Genomic DNA, 19251 nt, shown 5'->3' on the forward strand with positions numbered 1-19251 from the left:
GAAAAAGCTTGTGTTTCAGTAAGAGATTCATCTAAGGTTTTCAGAAGCCTAAATAAGTAAACAAGAGTTCAGTAAAAGCTAAGGAAGAAAGGTGGCCTTTACTCTACAAATGGTGCAGAAAAAATGTGCTTTTAACTTGTGGTGCCTGCACACATGTATACACATCTCACTTCTATTAATGTTAAAAACATTCTGTCCATATTGGGTAGGTCAATGCTCAAAGCTGGAAACATTTATCATTCAGTTGGTACCACTTTAGTGGAGACAGCAGTCATATATCAGCAAAGATTCGGGACAGTATCTTTTTCCCAAGAGACTGAGGGACTGAGGGAGTACATTAACCAGGAGCACATTTTCTTTCTATCCAACTATTTATTACTAAACCATGGAGGAAAGACTATTATACCACAATATTTTACATAATGGCCAAACACGTTACATGCCTATTTAACACACAACAAATAAAGTCCAATCTCATTACACTTATGACCCATCACAGAAACTTTAGTACTATCCATAGATGTTTCTTCATGGGATTTGTTCTACATATAAATTCTTCTGGACCTAATCCCATAATTTTAATTGAAACTTCTAAGACAACAATATTGTCCATAAAATTGAAATAAACTACTTTTTTTTTTTAAAGTCAGATTCCAGTGTTGGATCTAACAATATTTTATGTAGCAAATATCTGAAGAGTAAACTGAAGTGGAGAAAGAATTGTTCAATGAAAAGTTTAGATCAATTACTTCAACACAAAAGGATGATATCCCTACATGAAGACAATTCTGTCCTAAGAACAGCTCAGCTAAAATCCCATGTTCTTGTGATCACTTGTTTTGGTGGGAAAGGGAGGAATGTCAAATACTCAAATAGCTCACCTGAGAAAGGAGGGGGAACTACTGCTCCAGACTGAGAACACACTCCCTGTTTCCTCTAAAATCAAACTTATTTAAATAAAATAATCCTTTCAGAAATGCAACAATTGTCTTTGGCTCATTGTTAAGATAGACATTTCAAAATTTTGGCCATTTTCAGAGATGGTTTGATAGAGATAAAAGTATTGTTTCCAATATACTGTTGACAGACTTCTTGAACTTGACTTACTGAAGCGTAAAAACATATATGGAATGTCTGCGTTCAATATCACTTATTCACAAATGTCTAACTCAGAAATCACTTTTTAATCATTTCAAAAGTGGAGAGAAAAATCCATTAGGCTTAAAATCAATGGCTGCAGATCATCTTCAAATAAAGCCTTCACTAAAGACCTCATTTCAAACTGAACAAACATTAAATCCTGAAATTATATAATCAGCAAACATCTATTCACCAGAAAGTGTATCAAAGTCAGAACTTGGCATGTCATAATACAGCTCCTATTTACAAGGTATGTGCATTGGGAATATCAGCCCTGGCAGACAAATGAGAAGGTTAAACTGAGCACTTTAACACTTATTTCCCTTTCATCCACTGGTTACAATAAAAAGTAAATTTTGAAAATATTTTCTAGAGTTAGCACAATGTTTTGCTTATAAAGGTACAGTGAGAGGCTGCACACCTGTACAGAGCAAAATTCTGTATTTGTTTTATTTTCACTGCTGACAAATAGGAGAACATTAGAATTCTGTCTAAACTCAGTAATTATGACTTCCTTAAATTATGTGAAATAGCTCTTAACCAGAACATGAAGATTTCAAAACAAAAGCCAAAGTATATAATTTTCTCTCAAAAGCATGCCATTACTCTACTATAGTCTTCCACATAGAATTTGCCAGGATAAACTAATAGTCAACTGTCATGTTTAGCCCCCTTGACACCAAGTGTCAGTTATCAAAAAAACCCCAATCCTATATCTTGTCATTAATCTGCACTGGGTTTTATCCACAGATCTCAAAACAAGCCAATGCGCTGCCAACTATCTGACAGCTGCAAATGTCTCCTGCATGAATGTATACTGTGGGCTAGATTCTTATCTCAGCTACAGCAGTAACAATAAAAGGTCTTTTTGTAAAAACCATCAACATAAAAGAAGTGCATCAACTATCTATGGAAAATTACAGGTAGAACCTGCTTAAATACAGGAAAGAAAACAATTTTGTGTGTGTAAGTGTTCCAAAATGTGCACTTAAATTAGCCATCCAGTCAAATAAATGAAGACACTATTACTATTCCTTTTCAAGTGGCAAAAAAGAAACAGCACTCCACTCCTGAAAACTAATTATACTGGTTTTGGTTCATTAAGACATTTACTATTTGATTTTATGTATACATGGGGTGACAATTATTTTGAGTCGAAAGATCTGCCAAACTTTTTTTTCAGGCAATTACTTTTCATTGTCAACAGGAGTTGGAGATTACCTGTGTTCGACTGCCTTGCATTAGAGCTCCTGCTTTCAGTCTCTCTTCCCCAGCTCTAACGATTCAATGCAGTTAAATACTCCCCCTTACGGTGTGTTACAACATGACATAGTGCTTTGTGTTCCTCTTTAAATGCCAGCATATCGTAGATGCACTCTATATATATCATCAGAGTTAAGACAGGCCTATAGCAGTACAACCCATCTCAGAAACCGTTTCACTGAATAAATCTGTGATATCAGATTTTTGCAACTGCAGATTGTCATTCATTGTTGTGCTTTGACATGTGTTTTTGAGCATCATTACTGAATTTCAGAATAAATATATAGAACAAATATACAGGGAAAGAATTTATTACATCAGGAGTGGCTGACTAGTGTTTTGCTCTTATTGGGATTTACTCTGGACAAAATATACATCTATGCATTGTTGATAGGAGATTTGCCACTGAATTCAATTACTTGAAATTGCATTATATCATTAAAATGGCATTCAATACATTTTCCTGAAGAAGTGGAAACAACTGTTCAGTATGTGTATGTGGCCACTGACACCTACTCTCTGAGTACATCTGGTGAGAACGACTTTCACCTCCTAGTCCACTACTCTTTCCTCAATGCAAGCAATCTTTTTCAGAACGGATTAGCAACTTCACTGTGCTACTCTTTCAGAAGAAAGCTTTACTGGTTAGACATCATATAAGATCAGTTGGACTAGACCAAAGCTATTCAACTTAAAATGCCTTTCACCATTCAAAATCTTCCACTGTTTTTATTTTCACTCTGGTGTTGACTGAAAGCACACAGGGTATCTCACCTGCTATAACTGACTGTAATATCTCGTTCCTCAGTGCAGTTTGTGCTAGTATACATTCCCTGTTCTACTATGACCTCATCATGCTTGGGGAGGGAGCTGCAGGCAGGGGAGGAAGTATATTGATGTCCTTACCAAAACCGTTACTCAAACAGTAAAATACATAGTTACCATCGATCTTCTTTTTAACACTAGCTCATCTTCTCCAAATGTGCTGGAAAACATTCGTTAACAGGGATATGATTTTACCTCCTTTGTGCTGTGTCAGTCCAGCAAAGTGCTCTGTTCTCTTGCAAAGGCTTCAGAATTCAGCTGGTAACTACAAAGAGCAGCAAGTGCTAACTTCTCCCAGAAGATCCTGTAATGTTAAGCAAAGCACATTAAGCATTAAGATCCTCTCTGGAAATAAACAGCACTTCATTTGATTCAAGTTGTCCTGCCTGAACTTTAACTGAATAGTTCTGGGGTCATTTTGACAAAACTGCTCACTAAAAGGCATCCTTTCTGAAAGTGCTTTTATCTTTGCTTACTCAGTTTATAAAAACGAGCGGGTTTATCTGCGATGGATTTGTGGTTTAGATCTCTAAATAAAATAATCAGATTAACAATTTTCTGCAGCGTATTTTTTGAGAGTGAATGTTAAAAAAATTATTTAGAACATTTATTAAAACACTCAAAAGTGTGTGAATAGTGCAGCAGATACAATCACCTGCAGAATTATGCAAAAACCTGCTAAAATTCCCTCACCATAAAGTAAGCCTCCATACTGAAATCACCATAGAACATTTAATCAAGTTTCCAGTACTATTTTTATCTGCTTGTGAGCATAAGGTGGTGGTGTCAGCTCCATTCAAAAAAGTTCACTTGATTTTGCTTTCGAAGTTTCCATAAAATGTCACTCAAAAAAAAAATATTCTTCTATTAGGCAAATATTTTACAACTAAGTCTTAAGAAAGGTGGCTGCCTTTTGAAACAGGGAAGGTTATTCAACATTTCTCTTAAATTCTACTGTTATGAAGCTATGAAATATCATTGAGGAATTTTATATGAAATGCTAAATTTCAACCTTGCTCTTTCTGAGACTGATTGTATTCAAATAGAGTCTACTTTTGTAGGATAGATGTTCTAGGATTCTTCATTTACAGTTGCACAGAAATCCTTTTAAGAGTTTTTAAAACTATAGTTAATAGTGGAAACCAGTTGCAAAGGTATTTTCTTCCTATTTATAGGAAGTACAGACAGGGATGTTTGTATCGGAGGATTAAAAGCTATAAACGCAAAAGCTCTGATTTTCAGACAGGGTGTGCAAACAGAAAGCAGCCTTTTCACCTTAGAATCACCTTATTGTTGACATGTTTTTAATCTTTCAAGAGGGGGACAGCAACCAACTCCCACAGGCAGTGTTTAATCCAAAGTCAGAAAACTTGACAGAAACTGAGGAAAAAAAGGCAGAAAGACAACTCTTATGAATATATTGCCTCTTGTCAAACAGAGGGAGCTGGTTCTTTTTTTTCAGTGAGCTTTCCATCAGTAGCAGGGTGAAAGCTATTCTTTCAAAGTTGGCCACCACATGCCTCCTAGGATGTTTCTTGCCCTCTCAGAGATTCATAACTATACTTTGTGCAGGAGTGCTGTGTTTCAACCTGTTTTGTTTGACAAGAAAGTATCTGAGCTCTCAAGTTTCCTGGGATACAAATAAGAAATCTGAAAGAGACTAATCTAAGAAAACCCTCACAAATATATTGCATTCTTTCTGGCCTTTCTTCCCTGCTGTTCTGCTCTTACAGAGTGTGTTGACTCACATGGGTTTGCACGCTGTGAGAAACAGCAAGAGGTAAGAGCTGAGTGCAATTCATCTGTTATGAGAATGAAAAGGAAAATGAAAAGAATTATTTATAGTATCATGAAGTTCCTAAGATCAGTCCATCCAGAGCAGAACCTCAGTTTCTAGTACTTAAGTCTTTCAATACCTCAATTTAAGCTTTTGCTTGACCCTGCAATTATTTCTCAAGTCTTGGTACATAAACTTACGGGGAAAAAAAGAGAGAAATATGCCCAGAAAAGAAAGAAATTATTCAACGAGTGATTGTGGGGCTTTTCAGATGTAATCTCAAAATTACTTGATTGTTATTGTCCCTTTCATATTACTGAGCTTTCTTTAAAAACAGAAACAAAAACATGACTCTGGAAGCTGATGTAAGCACTTTGCAAACTACCAATAGAAATTCTAAAGCTGGGCTGGCCAGTTAAACAACATTGGTGGCATCATCTCAGTGATGCAATAGGGACACTGGATCAGAATGCCTGCAGCACAGGCTTATCTGCTATAAGTTAGGGGTGACTCCATTTCATTTTGCTGACACAGGTATATCAGGGGCAGTGTGTGCTCCCATAGCTTTTGCACTACATGCCAGTCATAGATACAGCACGTGAAGTGCTTTGGTTATGAACTGGGGCACAGCTGGCCAAGAGGAGAGAATTGCCAGGGAATTCAATCGTCTGCTGTAGTCCACCAGTAATGGGGAGATGCAAAATTGCAAGTAGAAATAATAGATCATGCTCTAGCCAGTGGAAAAGAGGTGACAAATGAGGCATGGGATGTTATGCAGAGTGTGTAGGTTCCAGAGGATGAAAGTCATCACTGCATCATCTGATTTGTAACTTCTAACCTCAGAGGATAAGCATATCATAGTCAAATCCCACTGCTTTGAAGGTCAGTGGTGAGGTTTTTATCAGCCTGACATTTGTTGTTGACTTTTCTTTTAAGTTCTCATTTCATTTTAATAATAAAGGAACGAGGACATGAAGGCTATGTGTAAAAAATTCCCCCTGGCTTTTCATAAAACACTTGAATCAAAAGAGACTTCAATTTATCAGGAATACAGGTAATATTACAAAGGTCTTATTCACATCATACAACCAATCAACTTTTGAAAACAGGCATGGAATTCTAAGGTAGGGCTGATTTTGAGGCATTCAAAAACATAAAAGAAGCATATAAAAAACCTTATACTAGAGAGCAAATTTTTTGTTAATTTCTTATCTTTCTCACTTCATATGGTTTACGGTTCACTTCTCTAGAAATTAAATTAATTTTTACTGGTTCTAGAGAAGAGAATATTTCTAGAGAAGTGAAGCATTCATCACTGAGGGAAAACAGGAAGCTTCTATTTCCACTGTTCAGTTTATTATCTTGCAAGTGCAAGTTTGCCCAATGCAGTGCATAGGAAAACAAAAGCAAGGGGAAATCCAACTAAAACCGTAATTACGACACTCAGTATCCAGCTGAATAGTAGCTTATCCTCCTTTACACTATCTGATAAAACATCAGTGTTCTTAAATACACCCATGTTAAGTAAATCATTTATACTGGACACTGAAGTAGGCATTTTGCAACGAAAGTCTTGTTGCAAATGAAGTTTGTTCCCCACATTGCTTCCAAGTATATTCATCATTTGAGATATGTCATTCCCATGACAATGGGATCACAAGGAATCATGATATAACAATGCTAGACCAAACAGACAGAATGTCAGCAGTGTCAAACTGGCAAATACATCATTTAACCAGAGATGAAGAGAGAAAATCTGAAGGTCAGAAATGCAATATTTATAATGCTGTCAGTAGAGGGATGCATACCAACACCTCCTATCTAGACCCCTAAAAAGCTTATCAGAGGAAAGTTTACAACACACAAAAGCAGTGTTACTGGGGTATCCTCCACTAGTTTCCAAAATGCATGGATACTGAGCCCAGTATTTCCTAGCACATTCCCTAGAAACATAAAAATATCTTGAGATACATTTTAATGGTACCAACACAAGCAGCAGTCAGCTACTACCCTCATTCCCACTAATTCCCACAAACTCCTCCCAGCATTTTTCCAATAGGCAACACATATTTCCTTGGAAATAAAACAACACAATAAGGATGGCTTCTGACTTTGGAAGAGAGAAGAGAATAAACTAAAACAACTCTATATTGTCAGTGATTCATACAAGACACTTGGGCACGGTGCAAAGAAAATACCTGTGAGAACATTCACAGTTTTTCTTGAGTATCTCTGTGACAACTGGAGCTGTTAAAGCTACAAGGAAAAGGTTGGCAATAACAAAAGTTAGTTCACAAGAAAAATGGAAGAAGAATTAACATAAACACACTAAACTCTGACTTGATTCAGCATATAACAATAGAACACGCCTTCACATTTGGTGAGGGGAAGAATCTGTCACTGAGTGTTTGTTCCTTTCATATCTTTCCTGTAATCATAACACCATTTTACCTAGATGTAATTTCACTTAACACCATGGTGATAAAGTTGTTCATTGACATTACCATTACCTAATTGATAAACAAAACCAAACTAATAAAAAGGATCTAGAACAAAAGGTTATGAAATTAAGTTTTGTGACTCAAATGAGAAAAATTCAAAAGCTCTTTTCGTCCTTTTCTTCTTGACAGTTCTTTCCTTAACAATTTATTATTGTAAACATAATATCTCTTTCATATCTCCCCAAACACATTCAGAATTTTTAAAAAACCAAAACAAAACCAATAGATCTCTCAGTTTTCACAGTACTTTTTATTTATTGAGATTTTATCATATTTTCTATTGACTGTCAAATAAACTCTGCTCAGTAAATTTTATCTATGTCAACCGTCTAAGGACAAAAGACATGCAAAAGACCTATTTATGAGTCAAAAAACCTTGAAAAACGTTCTAGGGATGAGGCATCCATAACTTCTCTGGACAAGTGCTTCAGTGCCTCACCACCCTCACAGTAAAGAATTTTTTCTTAATATCTAACCTCAATCTACTCTGTTTCAGTTGAAAGCCATTATCCCTTGTCTTATCACTGTATATCCTTGTAAGCTGTCCCTCTCCAGCCTTCTTGTAGGTCCCCTTTAGATACTGAAAGGCCACAATGAGGTCACCCCAGAGCCTTCTCTTCTCCAGACTGAACAACACCAACTCTCAGGCTGTCTTCACAGGATAGGTACTCCAGCCCTCTGATTATCTTTGACAGCCCATGTCCTTATGTTGGGGACCTGAGAACTGAGTGCAGCACTGCAGGAGGGGTCTCACAAGAGCAGAGGGGCAGAACCCCCTCCCTTGATCTGCTGGTCACTCTGCTTTTGATGCAGCCCAGGACACAGTTGGTTTTCTGGGCTGCAAGTGCACATTGCCAAGTCACATCAAGGTTCTCATCCACCAGCATCCCCAAGTCCTTCTCCACAGGGCTACTCCAAATCCATTCTCCTCCTAGCCTGTATTTCTGCTTGGAATCACCACAACCCAGATGCACGACTTTGTTGAGCTTCATGAGGTTGGCACAGGTTCACTTCTCAAGCCTGTCAAGGTCCCTCTGGACGGCATCCCTTCCCCTCAGTGTGTCAACTACACCACAGCTTGAAAGAAATAACTCTTCAAAACAGAAGCAACTCTGTTTTCCATCTTAGACCTTACATTTGCTCCTAACAAAGCATTCCAATAACAAATACTTCAGTTGTAACTCCAAAGTCCGTTGTGACTGAAGTTTTTCTGGTTCAAGCCACTATCATTTCAGTGAACTCCAGTATTAATAGTTCACTGTGGAAATCAAAAGAACTACTGCTTGGTAGCTGCATGTACTGAAATATCAAAGGCTCTTCCAAAGTTTACAAGGACTGTAAGGAGCACAGTAGAAGAAAAGGGCAAATGAGGAATGGAGATGTACCTCTGTGCCTATACCTCAGAGAAATGAGTGGTATCCATAACACTTGAAGTAAATGCACACCTTTGTGTATTTTTATTTAAATTTAGCCTTCTTTAGGAAGACATACTGAGGCAGATTTCCTAGAAACATCATTTAGAATTTTCTCTTACTACAGTTAGCAGGAGGTGGCCAAGTTCATTGCAATGACAGACAACTCTGGTCCCGAGAAGCAGATGTAGCAAAAATAACCATCGCTCTGGTTTTTAATCTAAAGTTCATGGCACACTTCAACACCAACAGGGTCAAGTTTTACTGAGATCTTCCCCTGTAAAATACCAGGCAATGATGCCCATTGGGAGTTGCAGTATTATGTTGACATTTTTCCATTTATCTCAAGAGTCATGTGCATGGTGAAATGCTTTCTAGACATATCAATATTCAAGCCTCAAAAAAATCAATAGTGGTTGAACAAGAACTCATTAGACTAACAAAATCCAACAAAAGAATAAGAAAAAATAAAACAAGCATCAGCCACAGCATTTCAAATTTAAACTGCCCAGGAATTTTATTTAAATAAAGCAAGACACTGAAATAAGCCTGGTTTTCTGTTTTTAAATTTACTCAGTAGGTTTTAATGCATATAAATGTTGCCAGATGGAAATCTCTTCATACATATTTTTCTATATTTTATAAGAAGAGACAACACAGATGAATTTCAAAGGAGAACTTCTTTGAAGAAACTATATAAAATCTAAGTGCAAACTATACAAGTCAGCATATGAATCTAGAGGAATAGACAGCAAGCTTTGCCAAGGTGTTCAAAAGAATAAAAATCAAAAAAGTGGCTCAGTTAAACAGCAAAGAATAGTGAGCACTTGCAAAGAATATCACAACCAAGCACTACAGCATCAATTCCAGCCTTCAAAAAAAATCAAAGAGAATTTCTAATGAACAACGTCACTTTTGTAGCAGGTTGTGTTTTTATTATTGTTATATTTTATTGTACTAGTTAAAAACATGAATTTTTGAAAAGATAAAGAAAACTAGGTGCAAAATCCAGGTTGCAAACAAACACCCATGAAAATAAGTACATTTGTAATGCATGGTTAGTTTGGCAAAGCTCTCTAGAATAAAGGCTGAATCTGTTGCTAGTTGCAAAGAGAAGGTCAAACTAACAACCAAAAGCTATATAAAAAGATTTCAGAAAGTTGAATGATAACACAAAGAGCAATTTTCCTTAAAACAATGGGTTGTATCAGGTATCCAGCCTCTGTGACAAAACAAAAAACAAAAAAACCTCAGTACATTTGGCAATAATAGAAATTCAGTTCAAACTACGTGCCCCAGGAATGGGTTGAAGAATGAGTGAAATAAAGAAATAGGGTATATTTATGCAGTAAACTGGATATAGGGGAAGTGATTTAAAGGTGATAGGTTTCAAATCAGCCTTGATGTAGCAATGGTGGTAACCATTCTTAGCAAGTTTTTGGGTGTCTGGGGTTTGGTTTTTGCAGTGTTTGTTCCCTCCTATTTGAGTCTTCTTTGGATCTGGGTCTTTTGTGATCACAAGGAAGAAATGCTTTTTAGTGTTACTGTTTAGAGCTACATATTAATTCAATTAAATTTGCAAATTGATGTTTTCATTCTTTACCATGAAAAATTAATTATTTTTCAGTAACATAGGTTCCAGAATCCTCCAATAAATTTTATGTTGATTTGAATATAACTGCTTAGATAATTTCTAAATATTTATTGCTCCATATTACAACTTAAAACAAGCAGTGCACAAAACCAATGAATACAACATGCAGTTAGTAGAAGTGAAAAGACACTGTTAATTTAAAAAAAAAAAACATCAAAACACAAAACACTCAACTAAACACCACCACCACCACCCCCACATACTAAAACCAGAAGAACAGACATGTAAAAATCTCACGTGCCCATTTTATAACAGAAATGTTTTCATAACTTTTGGACAAACACTGATATATTAAGGCTTCCTAAAATTCTCCCTGCTACAGTTCTAAATGATCTCATAGAAATAGGGATGGAGGAAAACACTAGGACAGGGAAACAAGGAGATTTGCAAAGATCCATGAAGCATTTAGGCAGGCATAGTTCCCTCTGGCGTCTGAAAAACTCCTTAATTGTCTTATTAAAGTCATAAAAAATAATATTCATCAGTTACAAAGGGAACCCAAGGCTCCTGAACTGCATTTTCATACCTCATAACTGGCTGGCATAGTAGGAGGGAAAAAACCCAGTAGTACCTGTTGCCCCTGTTGGAGTATGTTGTCATACGGAAAGAGATACAACTCGATAAAAAGAAATTATTTTGGATACTTTCTTGTTGCATGACTTTTAGAAATTTCAACGTGCCCTTTCAAAAAACAAATGGTGAAAAGCAAAAAGCAATCTAATGACAAAGGTACACATCAGAATGCAATTAAGCTAAACCACCCAAAGTACACAATTACTTTCTGCAGGAACATTTGTATAAGAAACTCTTGCCCTTATTACTCATCTGTGGCACCACTGGAAAAGCCTGTGACACTTCCTTCACCCACAAGTTCATCCAAAGTTCACTCAAGTCACCATGGCTTCTGAAATATTAGAAATAAAAAAAGCAGGAGGTATTTCCAGATCCACACCTTAACACACACACACACAAAAAGAATAAATAATAAATATGAGAGAAAACTGAAGCATTTAAATAATCTTCACAGAAGAGGTTGTGACCTGATGCTTAATTTTTATAGCAGCCACAGCAGGATCAGAATATTTCTTACTGATATTAAAGTGAATTAGAAGTTTAATTAAGGATGGCATAATGAAATTATCAACACATATTATGTAAAGAACTAGTCAAAGAATTATCCCCAAATTCTCAGTGCTATGAATTCAGCACCTCCTGTAGGGCAGTAAAATGACAGTAGATAAACAAGAACAAACATCCACCCTTAAGATGAGGGGAGAAGGAGAACAGTCAGCCCAACTTCAATTCTCACAAATTGCCTCAATGCACTGACTTGTCAGGAACAAACTGTCAAACTAATCTCATTCCTTCCCTAGATAATGGGCACAAAGTACATATCACTGAGGCTTTCAATGAGGTTCCTTATACAAATCATCACATACAAACTAGAGAAATGGGATTAAAACACTGTGTTTTAAGTGCTCATCTGACTCACATGGAGAAGATATCTGTGAATCACTTCCAAACTCAAAGGGTATTTCAAGTAGATTCCCACAGGAGTTTGTTCTGGACTTAGTTGTATTCAGTATTTTGTATACAACATAGATGCTGCATAACAAGCGTACTCCTAAAGTACACAGAGATAGCACTGAGACAGAAGCAGTTTCCAAGGGGTAAAGAACAGTACACTGGGACCAAGCTGAACACCTCATTTCTTAGTGAAGACTGAACCAAACTGAAGAGTGAAAAGACTAAACAAAAGTTTACCAAATCAGTACGTAATTAACAAACACTAATGAAACAGGGTTTGCTTCTTCACAAACAAGAGGTTGTCATGGTTGAGCTCATCTGGTGCTTAGACTGTAATTATCCTTACAAACAGGCACTTCCTCTTGCTCCTTCCAGCAGAATAGCACAGAAATTATTACAGTTCTTTCTCCTGCTATTCCACTCAAGGATGTGATGAATCTGATGCTTCCCCAAGAACTAAGTTAGAAAAATGGGTTACAAACTGATTTACAAGACTGACCCAATTTCCACTCATTGTATTTGATCCTACCTCTCTGCTGAAGTCCTGCCAAGATCTCCCAAAGTTCTTTTCACACACTATGATTTCTGTTGATTATGTTGCTATTTTTATCTCCTGGTAAGCTGGGGGGCAAAACCAATTAGCAAAATTATTATCAAACTGCTAGACAGTTGTAAGCAAAACTTCATTTTCCAACATTCCTTGTAGACTTACTCACACTCAGAATATTTCAGCTTTTTTACTTTAAGAATGTTTTTCTCCCACCCACCATGAATGCCAAGCCTGTCAATCACACTAACAACAACAAAATACATATGGGACAGTTTAAGGAGCAAGAGCAGACATGAGAAACTGCTCCTTTAACTTACTTGGAATCAACTCCAATGTGTGCCTGGGAGAAGAAAAATGAGTATGTGGTAAGTCATGTTACTTTCACTATTTTTGTATAAAACGGGAAAAAACAAACAGTGATAGTAGTTCATATTTTCTATACAGTAAGATTTCATTGAGTTATTTTGTTCAAGTATATTTTCCTGAGAGCAGTACTCTAGTGTTAAATACAGTAAAACAATTTGCTTGCAGCAAATCCGGGTTTTTGTAAAGCAGAACTTGACTTTGATAGTTTTGAACTAAGTTTAACACTAAGTTTAGTGCTTATGTTCATGAAAATTTATGAATCAAAATTAAAAATTATTTATATTGAGTAAGAAATGCCAGTAGTATGATCTAGGAACCCGTTTTCATACTGCTTTTTAACTATCTCTACGAAATCACAAATTGCGAATCCACTTCACAAAAAGCCTGTATAAACTTGCCTGTTACGTGGTTTGCACATTTCAGACTCTTGGAAACAAATTTATTGAAAAATATACTGTAATGACGTGTTAACTCTGCTTTATATGCAGGTTACACATGAGAATTAAATTCTGTTTAGAGGTCAAATCACCTGGTGTATAAAATGCACACATGGAGAGACCTATGAAATTTGGTAGTTCTCAAGTACCAGATGTCTTTTTTGATTAGGAAAAAAATTAGTTCTTAATATAGAGAATCAAATTGCTACCTTTTTTGGAGAAGTGAAATTGCAAAGAGTACAGATTAAAAGTGTTAGTATCTCTGGTAAGATATAAGTTTAAAATAATAGATTACACTCTGCACATGTACCCAAACACAATTTTAAGTCTGCCAGTGTCCATGCCAGATCAAGAGACTCCAGGGAATATTTAGTAGTAAGTGAGCTTGACCTGCACAAGGCTAGTGCTGTTTCACACCCAAGTATCTACAGTTTGCTTCACAGCTTTATATAAGCACCTGTATGTTTGGAAAGAAACAGTGTCTGTAGCCTCTCTTTATCTGGGGGACTCTGGAACCCTCAGTATTCTGTTGAAGGATTCCCCTCTGCTGTCCTCAGAGTCAAGATGTGTTCAAGTGCATGTATTTATTTGAATTGCCATGAAAGGGTATACACTACATAGAGTAACTAGAAGTATTTGGGTGATAAGTAGAATTGATAACCTAAGGTGGGGTTCTCCAGCCAGCAGTTCTTGAAATAATTCCCTTGAGGGTAGTTGAAAGCAAGTGGAAGCACATAATAATATTCTCCATTTCTGTTTCACACACTTGAGGAAAGAAAACTACAGTATTGATCAAGCCAAGGACATGGAGAGACTAGATGCAGATTCCCAGATGATCATCCCCATATCCCTGGCGGTTTTTTTATTGTTGTTGTTTTTCTCTTTACAGTGTTGTCAGCATCTTTAATCTGATTAAAACACATATGGAAAAATATTTCTTGCAAGCTACAGTCCCTTTGGTTCAACCACCCATGCTACAGCCCCTTTGGGAACACAAAAATGAATATAACCTTCCCAAATAGATCTGTCTCAGTGGAGAGAGGTAAACTGCATAAACACTGGTTTCTCGAGAACACTCTCCCGAAAACCTAGAATACAAATTAAATTAATGTCAACATTAGGTAATGACAGAAGAACTAGCCAGAAGATAGTTTTGGGGGAGAGCAGTCAGAGAGAAACCAGGTGCAAGAAGGAGGCCTGGGCACAGCACCGTGGGTGAGCTGGCAGGGCAGAGCCTCCGCTCACACTGCAGGCTGCCAGGCAGTGTAGGAACACACCGGCGGAGGGCAGCAGGCAGCCAGGAGCAGCTGCTCAGGAGTTCTGAAAACGTTCATGACCTCATGGGCAATGTAAGAAGAGGGGCAGGTACAGCTGGTAGCGTGCACTGAATTGCAAAATTCTTAAAGCACTATTTTTATTTTGCCTTTGAGTTATTCTGAACTAGAACTGGCTTACACCTACTCAGTAACCAAACAGCCTGTACTGCATAAATAACAGCATTGCTGCGCTTCACGTTATCCATGTTTCACACCTGATGGCATCTGTTATTTTGTTGTTTCCCATAAGTGGCCATTAAACCTGTAAACTCACACATCTCCCACCCAGCTGCTTCCCACCTCTACCACACATGAAGACACAACAACTGACAAAATCACTCCTGCGTGCAACCAAGGCAAGCAAAATTTCTTAAGGAATACATGTACCTCTCTTCTGGTCCTGCACACAGTGGAAGGGAGCATTGATGCCTCCTGTCATCCAGGGAGATGGTGGACTCCCCTTTGGAAAAACTCACAGCCAACACTATGAAATATTAAACACTACAAAACACTATGTAATTCAACATAATTTTTTTATAATATACCAGCAAGGCACCTGGAGATTATTCTGAGGAGGCCAAATTTAAGCTGCAAGGACTTCTATCTCATTTCTGAAATTCCAGGAATTGAGTTTTGCCAGACTGACCATTCTGCAAAATCACAAGATAGCAAAAAGAGTATTCACTGTCAACAATGGACCTGTCAGTCACCCTAACAGTAAAAATACATTCAGAGAAATCTGAAGGATGGCAGATGAGACATTTCAACTTATCTGAAATCCATTTCAGTCGTTGAACATGTGCCCCAAATCCATTTTGCACTGGGAAATAAAACAGGAAGAGTAATTGGAAAGCAGAATATAACATTCTTTGGTCTCTGGCCTTTTATGGAAGCTTTCATATTTGTCCTGTTGTGGTGACTCAGAATTGCTGAGCAAAATAATCTGGGTTTGTTTCAACAGCTGCAGCTGCATCTTGGCAATTTTATTGCCCATTTTATAGAGCAATGACTCTAAAACATTCCCCCCTTATACTAGAATATGTACCCTGACCCCTTCTCCAATTTAAAAAATTCATATCCTGTTTTCTCCAACTAGAAGCGTATTCTGTGTTCATATTAGAGGTGAAAAGAAAGAGAAGGACTGAGTGAGACAGGAATGCAGCTCAGAGGAGATGTCTGGACAGGGGTGGGAAAGGACCAGAAGTTCCCATCCTGAGCCTTGATAGCACTGCTCCCTTGACTCCACACGAGCCTCAACCTCCACTAAAAACATCTGTCTTACTGCTCCTGCAACCCAGGAGAAATTCCCGGCTGTGCCCACCCAGTTCATTGAACCTCCTTGAACAGCGGTCATGGCTCCAAATTTGGAATTATTAGTGTAACATATATGCATGGAGTGTAAGTAGAAACCATACTCAGACCAGTAAGTCCTCAAGTTCAAAATAGTTGGAGATGGGGATAAGACTGGAAGTTTTATGTGCTTGCCCTCTTTCTTTACAGTTTCCCAGGTAGCTCACTTCTGGCCACAGTCAGAAAAGATGCTGGGCTGGGTGAGCGTATGGTTTGACTCAGTAGAAGCACGTTATATTAGCCCCACCTTTTGAAAAGATAATGTAACACTGGAATGAATTGACTGACAATTTGTTCTTTAGAATAATGACTAGGAGGGAAAAAAAACAAAAACAAAAACAAACAAACAAAACCACACACACACACAAAAAAAAAAAAAAGAAACCCCAAAAATTTTAGATCATACATCATCTTAGAATAACTGAGTGATTTATCTAAGTCCAAAAGTATGATGTCCAAACTTGACAAAAAATGAGATTATATGATATGACAATATGGAAGTGAAAGTTCTGCAACTGAGCTCCATTGTTTCTGTCTAAACACCACAGCAAAATATGTCAAAACCCACAAACAAGTCAAATGCAATCTGAAGGCAGAACCAGGCAGCTGAGTCAAGGAGTTCAAGGTAGGCAACTGACAGCTAACACTAACTCTTTTTGTAATAGATATGAAAAACAGTTTCCATATTTAAACCTCCAAGATGTTGATGATTCAAATGTTTTATATACTGATTTCAGTAATGACAGATATGTGCATATGTAGATACAATAACTTACAGTTTCCTTATACTGGACTTGCTCACACAAGAACATTAGTACTTCCTAAATCACTCTTTATGGGCGTTCACTTTAAGTGAGCAAACAGGAAAAAAGTAGCAAAAAGGACTTCCTCCTGGGATTTCTACATCAGTTCAGTAAAAACCAATAAAGCAACAGTTCAGTGTTACTCATATAGATTAAGTCTTTCTCCCTGGATAGAAAACATGGCCACAAAACTACCATCTCAAGAGGAATTTGAGAACTGGACAACTTTTCAAGTTGCAGATCTCCTAAGACAGGTACTGAATGTATATGTAACACTTAAGACAGTTCAGTCTATATTCAGCTAGCAGAAACTCTTACTGGATTGATCTTTGAAAACCAGATATATTATCCTAAATCTAGAACAAATATTCATTAGTACTGAAAATAGATTAATCACCAATTGCCACCCCCAAGAACTTATTAATATTACTTGAGGTTTTTGGCACTTTCCTGTTTTCTATAGAAATCTAATTCATGGTAGAAGCTGCTAGCTAAGATCTCCTACATGACAAATCATACAAAAAATGTTTGCTCACAGGGATATTTCTTATAAGAGAAAAGGTATTTCATGCCCAAATTTATTTCCTGATGGGAAGCAATAACCATTTCACAGAAAATAGGTCTAGGTTTTATATTAGAATATAACTTTATAATTTACAGCCTTTCAATAAGAATTTACTGTTAATCTTTTCTTCTCAATGCATATATACCCACAGTAGTTGCTAAATGTTGCTTAAGGTACTTGAGCTTTTTGGGGGTTTTGAATCATTCTTTTATTGTACATTTCTTAGTTCTATAATGTCCTTTCTGGTATATGTAAAATAACCTGAATTGCACAGAGTATTCCAAGATCATTTTCAGACATCTTTCACTACTTTAGTAATCTCCTCCCAGATATATAAAATATATCCTCCATGATATAGCCTTTTTTGATATAATATTTTTCCTTATAACTTACTGACTAGTATGACTCAGGTTTTAGACTTCTACCTGTAACTTATGAAGTCCATTCACTGTGGTTGCAAATATAGTCTCACTTTAAATTCTTTTTGTCTTTAGACAAGTTTCTCTCTATAATTTTTTAGATAAGATTTTTTTCGTCTTGTGTTTATTCTAATTCTAACTCTAGAAGCACCAATCTTTTGCAGTACCTTCTTTACACTAAAAGTAAGAATTTATTGTCATTAAGGTTTCTCATCCTTTTCTATTGAAGGAGCACACAATTTTTGTCAAGGAAAATAAGAGTGCCATGAAGTCTTCCCACAAGAGTTCCATTTGCAGCCATGCAAAAAGTAGCCATGCAAAGTTTGAGATGTTCATTTTGTATTGTTATTTTTCCATCTTGCATTATTATTTTTCCATCTTGCCTGTGTATAAATACATGTGCTCATTCCTGGACAATTAAAGCAAAAACCAACACAACAAAACCACAAACAGATTCCTAATGGAGATGTACCACAGGTGGAAAATTGTTCCCACGTTGAGAAAGCTAACCTGTTCCATGGAATTAATTCATACCATAATGATAACATATCAGCTAACCAGTGAACTTACTACTGTGAACAGCTACTCAGAGGATTAATTAGCTCAAAGCCTTTCAGCTGAAAGGAAGTCAGACTAATTTATAGAAGGTATAATGGTTTTAAAGTTCTGCAATTCTACAGCAGAATAGAAGACAGAAAGTTAACAACAATTGTTCAACAACCCAGAGGCTTTCAGGGATATTCCAGGCACACCATAACTACTGGCTTCATACTTGTTAAGAGAGTATCTTCCAACTTTATAAAAAGCTGTTAATGCCTATGCTTACACTCTCATCGCTGATTAAAGCAGCTAAATAATCCAGTTACTATAGGATAACCCACATTAAGTGCTTGGCCACTCTACACTGGAAGCAGCAGCCATCTGCTTGTGGCCACCGTGTACAGAGTTGTCAGCTCCCACTGCCAGCACTCCAAAGAGTCTCAGCACCACGTGCTACCATCATGTCTGTAGTCAGACAACACACTGGAGGCTGTGCTGGATCTCCCCACCCTGAGATAGGCCTTGCATGTGCATGAAGCCTAAAATACTGTTAAGGTTATAGAAACAAGCACTGAAATGTGCCAGAACTGGGATTACCTCTAAAACCTGAATTTCTCACCTTTCACATACACACCACAATAGCCTATAATTGCTTCTTCACATATTACCTTTTCCATTCACAAACACCTGCCTCTGTCAGTGCAGAAAAACCAGCAGGTTTATGCACTACTCTCGGCTGTTACAGAAATTGTAAGGTGCACAAGGCACAAGGCTTGGTGAAAAAGAGAGAATGAATACATAGCAAT

At 37.1% G+C, this 19251-nt stretch overlaps 1 protein-coding gene across 3 annotated transcripts in view; it reads left to right on the forward strand.

Moving 5' to 3' along the window:
* The first annotated feature begins 12873 nt into the window (after window positions 1–12873).
* Window positions 12874–19251, forward strand: part of BLNK (B cell linker) — a 100594-nt gene continuing 94216 nt past the window's right edge. For 2 of the 3 annotated variants that reach the window (XM_050337839.1, XM_050337894.1), the window contains exon 1: window positions 17070–17175. In XM_050337839.1, coding sequence (XP_050193796.1) covers window positions 17101–17175 — 75 coding nt within the window. In that variant the 5' untranslated portion in view covers window positions 17070–17100. Of the gene's footprint in view, window positions 13015–17069; window positions 17176–19251 lie in introns of those variants that run through there. The other variant, XM_050337848.1, reaches the window with a different exon arrangement.

Source organism: Myiozetetes cayanensis, unplaced genomic scaffold, assembly GCF_022539395.1.
Source record: "Myiozetetes cayanensis isolate MyiCay16 unplaced genomic scaffold, myiCay2020 scf10, whole genome shotgun sequence".
Classification (NCBI taxonomy): domain Eukaryota; kingdom Metazoa; phylum Chordata; class Aves; order Passeriformes; family Tyrannidae; genus Myiozetetes; species Myiozetetes cayanensis.